General features: G+C 39.4%; 1 protein-coding gene across 4 annotated transcripts in view; it reads right to left on the minus strand.

Moving 5' to 3' along the window:
- Positions 1-1,378: 1,378 nt before the first annotated feature.
- Positions 1,379-6,543, minus strand: part of tbk1 (TANK-binding kinase 1) — a 15,587-nt gene continuing 10,422 nt past the window's right edge. For all 4 annotated transcript variants that reach the window (XM_005947892.2, XM_014329416.2, XM_005947893.2 and 1 more), the window contains exons 14-21: positions 5,842-5,963; positions 5,683-5,759; positions 4,720-4,759; positions 4,531-4,632; positions 4,335-4,431; positions 4,091-4,191; positions 3,932-4,003; positions 1,379-2,611 (exon numbers count right to left, since the gene is read on the minus strand). In XM_005947892.2, the coding sequence (XP_005947954.1) occupies positions 2,572-2,611; positions 3,932-4,003; positions 4,091-4,191; positions 4,335-4,431; positions 4,531-4,632; positions 4,720-4,759; positions 5,683-5,759; positions 5,842-5,963 (651 nt within the window). In that variant the 3' untranslated portion in view covers positions 1,379-2,571. The remainder of the gene's footprint in view (positions 2,612-3,931; positions 4,004-4,090; positions 4,192-4,334; positions 4,432-4,530; positions 4,633-4,719; positions 4,760-5,682; positions 5,760-5,841; positions 5,964-6,543) is intronic.

Here is a 6,543-nt window from a genome sequence, read left to right on the forward strand (position 1 = left end):
TAGGTCACGATGCAGGGTCTCACACTATACGGCCCGATGCTCTGATGCGACCTGAGTGCTCACACTGTGCGTCCATAAAAATGAAGGTTATAACAGAAATTCTGACGCTCGCTCTCCCTCTAATAATGTGCTACGTGACCGCTAGCGACACAGCTATGTTAGCATAATATAAACAAGCTAACTTTTTTCCACTCGATAAAAGTTAACGTAAGTGTTCTCGGTGGTCAGGAACAAATGTAATCGCATGGCAGGATGCTGTAAAAGGACCAAACTTCAGCCAGGAGAACAACCGAGATAATCCACCCACAATAAGAGGTTAGTCATTCTGCATGCATGGGCTGAGCTGTAGTTACATCCTAAGGTTTTAAAAACTGAGCTTAAATAAATGATTAGTGGTAATAAAAGCCGAGGGAGGCCAACAGTGATCACTGACTGTTTTAGGAGCTTTTTGAGATTAAATAGAAGAAAATACATAACATTAAACATGTTAACAACACAAAAGCCATATTAAACGCAGACTACTTTAGGCCCGGAAGTAGGATTTGTCACGTCATCACTTAACGACCGGATAGCCCGCAGCTGGTGCCACTACATCGCTAATTGGTCCATTGTGCGCACGTGTGTGTACACGTAATACGTTTGAAAATTCAAATTAACCTATCAGGTCAGCGGTATAGTGAATTTTTAGTTAAAAAAACATTAGCACAAGCTTAAAATAAATAATAACTAATAATCCTTTTGTAATTAAAACAATGTTTTAAAGCTTGGAAAGTTTAACAGGGACTGACATTATTTCTTTATTATTTTAAGCTTCATTCTTAAAGCTGTGATAAAGATTACAGGGAGGACTATGTGTTTCTGGATAAAGACAGCTCTTTTGCAGCTTTGCTTCGGTACACCACTTCAGTGGGTTTTGAATTAAACTATGGAGATGTGTTTGAGGTATAAACTTTCACTTTTAGTTTAGGCTTCAAAACAAGTGTTGCTTTAACTGTCTAGGAATTGCAGACATTTATACAGTCTCACATTTTAATATCTGCAATCACGATGTGCCTGAAGTCTAGAAACCACAGGCATCACGTGTTTCCTCCTCTTCAGGCCTGTACTGCATCCACCTCGTGCTGCTGCGTGTTTGTGGGTCTCTGCCTTCAGTCTTGTATTTAATAACTGAAAACCTGCTGTTGGGTGGAGATCAGAGCAGCATGTTTTTAGTATCTTTACTTTGAAGGTTGTAAAGTCATTAATGATAAACAGAATCCAGCACATGACGGAGGTCTGGTGAGCTGTGATCAGGTTGCCCTTGAACACTTTTTTGGAGCAGTTTGTGTGAAACAACTCTTTTAATCTGAAACTGTTCAACAGGTCACGCTGACACAGCTTCATGCCTGATCAGTTTATTTATTGATTGATTGAATGGTGTATTTACAGGTCATTTAAACAGTCACTTGGCGTTTTAATCATGGACAAGAAATAAAACAAAGATAGCGAAAAGGACGACCAGCTGAAGGATAGAGGTATGACAAAGAGAGACTAACATATGAGAAAAAAAAAATCATTAATCAGAAATATTCTGTTCAATCCACAGTCCGATAAAATTCAGTGCCTTTAAAAGGACACCAGCTTTCCCCATAAATACAGTACTTTAATGCAACTTAGAGGGAAATAAATACATTTGATGACACTTAACAAAGGAAAAAAAAAACTAATTTAATACACAATCCTCTAAAAAAACTCAGATCAAGTTGAACATTTCAGAAGTTAACACTTTAAAAATTATTTTAATTGCAAACTTAATGCCATTTTGTATTTTTCCACAGATTCAAACCCTTAAATGTTCCTTAATCCAGCTGGAAAAATATTAAATACCCCATAATATACTCTGTATAATGTTAGCCTAATTTGCCCCAAAGAGCAGGAAACAGCTTCATCTGAATCATCAGTCAGAGATTTAAATGTTTTCTACCTGATATTAATTAGAACCTAAAACTTCTATATCAAAGCATCTCAAATTCTGCTCATGCTTTAAAGTTTTTACAGAGTAAAATCAGATTAATCAGAGCCTGTTGCTGAAAGAAGGTCCAGTAAATACTCCTTAGACATTGAAGTTAACGTTTGTTTTATTTATTTTTTTACCCATTAAACCATTAACATTTAATCCATTAAAACTGTTCTCTTAAATATTCCACTTCAGGTGAAAAACTACAGAACAACGTAAACACACCTGTGGTGATCTTTAATCCATTCATCATTTCCAATAACACCTGCAGCCGAAAGTATTTGACTCCAAACGTGACATAAACCCTCCCTAAACCTGTTGTTCCCGGCTGTGTCCGCCTAAATACTCAAAGGTGTTTCAGGGTCTCTTTGCGATGCGATTGGATGAAGCTGCTCTGCATTCCTTTGCCGATCCTTAGCTGAAAACCTCTCCGATCTTTTTCTTTTAAAGCGACTTAAGCAATTGAGCCAGAGTTTCCAGAGACTCATACAAAAAGCTTTGTCTTCAACAGTCCGACGTTATTTACACAGTAAACACACAGAATATGTACAAACTGCAGCAACACTCGACTCCACTCATCCTCTCAGGCCCCCATCCAGTGTCAGAGTGCCAAACCTGCAGAGGTGATACAGATCAGACAGTCACATTTGTGCCAAAATAATCACACTAAAGTTAAAATAAAAGAAAGTCAAACAAGAAGCTGAAGGCAGATTTTCAGAAGCTGGCTCAGGCAAACAAAAACATTTTTATTCTGTTTCTAAGAAAATGTTCACGTGTTCAGTGTCAGTGTTCATAAATCCAGGTCAAAATGACCCCCACCTCTGTACTTCCTGTGGGTTTGGTTGCTGTTTTTAAACTGAACTTTTGTGTTTTTCAGCTCTGAAAATATGAAGTAGAAACCTGCTGAACTTTAAAATGCAGAAAAAAAATAAGTTGGCCACATTTGAAACTGTTTTAGTTGAAGGTAACATTTTTATTTGCTTCATTAAATGTACTAACATTATAATTATCTAATTTTAATGGAACTTTAGGAGGATAATGTATAATCTGTATAATGTTCACTTTTCCCTCATAAAAGACCCTAATCATGAGTGTTGACACTTCAGTATGTATCAATAAATTTGTGGTTTGACAACCATTAGAATACTGGTATTACTGGTAGTACTAAGTGTGACAACTTGATTTTAAAAATCAAATTCTTTTAGAATAAACTTTACTGTATTTTAGGGGTCACTGATCAGCTCATTTTTTGTCCTTATTGTTTTGTTAGGGAGTTGGCACTGGTCCATATTATTCAGAGGCACGCTCATAAGCATCTTTTAGGTCTAAATGTTACATGAGCTGATTAAACAGAAATCAAAGTTATGTCAAGCATAAGGCCCTGGGGCCAGAATCGGCCGACCAAAGACTCCAACTAGCCTACTGCATGACTTCGGAAATACAAAGGAGGGCATGAAATTTGGACTTTAACTTTATTTTAGTTTTACAGCTTTTGCTGATGGTGAGGAGCTCCCCAATGGTCATTCATACTACATTGAAATAAATAAGTAACAGGTAAACAAATTACAGAAAGTTACAGATTTTATATTGGGTTCACAATAAAAATAAATAAACAAATACAAAAGACATTAAATGGAATGGTTTTGAGAACTGACAGATTTATAACTGTAGGACAGCCTGCACTGCACTTCTTTATCTTATATTAAGATATCACTGGTTCGGCTCAGACTGGGCTGTATGTGGGCTACAGCGTAAAATAAATTTGATATCCCTGGTTTAGAGAAAACATTCAGTCAATAAATTCAGAACCATAAACATCGAACCTGCGTCTGTTTCCGAGCGGTCTGCGTACTTTTTACATTTTAAATCAAACAATAGAAACAGAACCTGCAGCTGATTTACCATAGTCTTAAATTAAAAACAGAAACGTCTGACCTCTCTAAGAAGTGGTTGTTTTCTGCCAACTCTTTGACCACTCCCTCCATCTCCTCCTTCAGCTTCTTCATCCTGAAACACAGAAGCACTGAGTCAGCACTCACGGCTGCTTCAGATGGAACTCAACACGATGCGACAATAGAGAGGAAACAAACAAACCCCAGAGTCATCTCCACCAGCGTGTTCTGGCTCAGGTAGGCCTGAGGCTTCATGCCACTGGACACCAGAGGAAGAACTTTCTGTGGCAGCTGTTCCTGCAGCTGGAAGACAAACAAACAGACACGTATTTCTGTCACTTCCAGACTTCATTCTGGGAAACTGGCCGTAAACGAATGTGCTTAGTTATGATGACAGATTTCGTGTGCGTCAGCCGCCCAGCACCTGAAATCGCTTTAATGTTTACCTTGATGGCTCTCTCCATCAGCATGGTCACCTCCTTCTCAATGCTGATCAGCTGACTGGACAGGTTTAGCAGCTGCTTCCTCACATGATGAACTTTCCTGAAAAAAAAAAAAAACAAAAGCAAAAAAGCAAAACGTCAACACTCAAGCCGAGAGGAGCTCGGGTCACGACCCAGCTGCCCGCTTGCCTGTCATTACCTCATCCACTCCTCGCTCTTGGAGATGAAAAGACGGTACTTCATTGCGCACTCGTCTGTGAACAGAGTCCTGGCCTTACTCGCGTGAAGGACCAACTTCTGTCTGTAGGAGAGAAACAAAAACATGGCATCAGAAAGAAGGCGGAGCCTGACGGAGGACATCCACATAGCTGACAGTACCAGAACTTACTTGTCAAACTTGTGGATCTGCTCCTCGTTGTACGGCAGACCTGAACAGAAGAAATGAAACCAAACCATTTAAAGTTTCACTTTTACTCCTGTGACAGCGACATGCTCTCGGTTTAAAAGATTTTAAAATTGTCTTAAATTAATTAAAACCTTCAGTTCATTTGCTTTAAGCACAACGTGACAGTGTCGTGTCATCATAACTGTTGGTAAACCTCAACAGCAAACAAAAGCTTTTATTAAACAGAAGACTAAGTGTGCTGTCAGTAAATGGAAAAGAACAGCTCAACAATGACAACAAAGGAGAGCTGCACATATCCCACATCTTAAACTTCGACTGATGGAGGATCACTTTTGTTTCAGTTTGTGTGTTTTGTTTAAGAAAGAAATGGAAATGATTTCTGATTTTCTGTTATGCAGGTGCAGAATATTTCGTAACATCTGACATTTAAAAAGTTTAATACAGCAGCGAGGTTGTGAAGGTAAATGTGAGTGTCATCTGCATAGCAATGGAAGACGAAAGCAAATAAATAGAAAATAAAATGGAACCCAAAATTGAGCCTTGCAGTACACCACAGGTATTGTGCAAATTGTGAAGAAATGAACAGCCACATAGCAACATCGGGCATGAAATAAAAGCTGCTGATATGGTACAATCTGCAGTAAAGTGTGTGCTGTAAAACTTAGTAAATCATGTTTTTATGTTTTCTTTAAATAATCTTCCAGAATTATTAGGTGCTCTGAAAAGGAAACTCCTACAAATACATGTGCTGTTGGACCAGCCGTGAAGCTAACTGTGTGCAGGCTTTCTGTTTCTGAGCCTCATCAATAAATCTCCTTAGACCAACAGAAGTTTTGATCCTGATGCAGACTGTAGGTGAAGCTGGTTCTAAATGAAACCTGATTTAACGATGACTCTTCCTCCACAGATAAACAGCTGAATCTGCAGCCGTGTTTGTGAACTCACGTCTCTCTGCTTTGTCCTTCTTGAACTGCTGGTAGATGGCGGTGATGGCGTCCAGCAGAACTTTGATCTTCTCCACACTGCAGAGAAAAAGCCCAGCGTCACGCACTGCATCACCACACATCACTTTTGCATTATTATTTCCTGTTCTTTCAAACTTACTTCCTGTCCTCAGGGTGCGTCCCAACTTGCTGCGTCCAAGTGTCGGTCAGAAGGCCTCCAGGCAGAAATTTACTCTTGACGTCTTGTGTTGTACGTTCGATGGGCTCCAGAGAGCCGGAGATCTGCACAGAAACATTACGTCAGGACGAAACAAAGAAAAATCACCAACATTTTAAAAACAGTTGAAAGAAATGAGGCACAGTTAGACGACTGCACCATAATTAACAGACAACCTCAGACTCTAATGATATCATATGTATAGTGATACTGGAGGTTTTTAAAGTGAGCACGTGACCAAAAATTCTTAACTCAAGTGTTTCTGAGAGTCACAAAACTACTAAGCACTTTTCTTATAGTCCTACTCAGCTGTTAAGTTTGACCTTTTAAACCACATGTGTCAAAGTCAAGGCCCGCGGGCCACATCCGGCCCGGCGTACATTTATATCTGGCCCGTGAGATCATTTTATATAGATGTACTATTATTGTTATGCATGGCCCAGCAATATGAGGCGCTAATAATATACAAACTACAGATCCCATAATGCAGCGCTGCAGCCTCCTCACTGAAGGCTAGGCTAACTGGGAACATTCCCGCGTCAATCAAGTCAAACTTCTGTTATTGCGAAGCTAGCCGCGCACAATGGTGGAGAGAAAAGTTGATTCTGAAAACAGAGCCTTTCAGCGCCAGTGGGTGACTGAATA

The sequence above is a fragment of the Haplochromis burtoni genome, unplaced genomic scaffold (genome assembly GCF_018398535.1).
Source record: "Haplochromis burtoni strain Fernald_Lab_line unplaced genomic scaffold, NCSU_Asbu1 Contig_559, whole genome shotgun sequence".
NCBI classification, from domain to species: Eukaryota; Metazoa; Chordata; class Actinopteri; order Cichliformes; family Cichlidae; genus Haplochromis; species Haplochromis burtoni.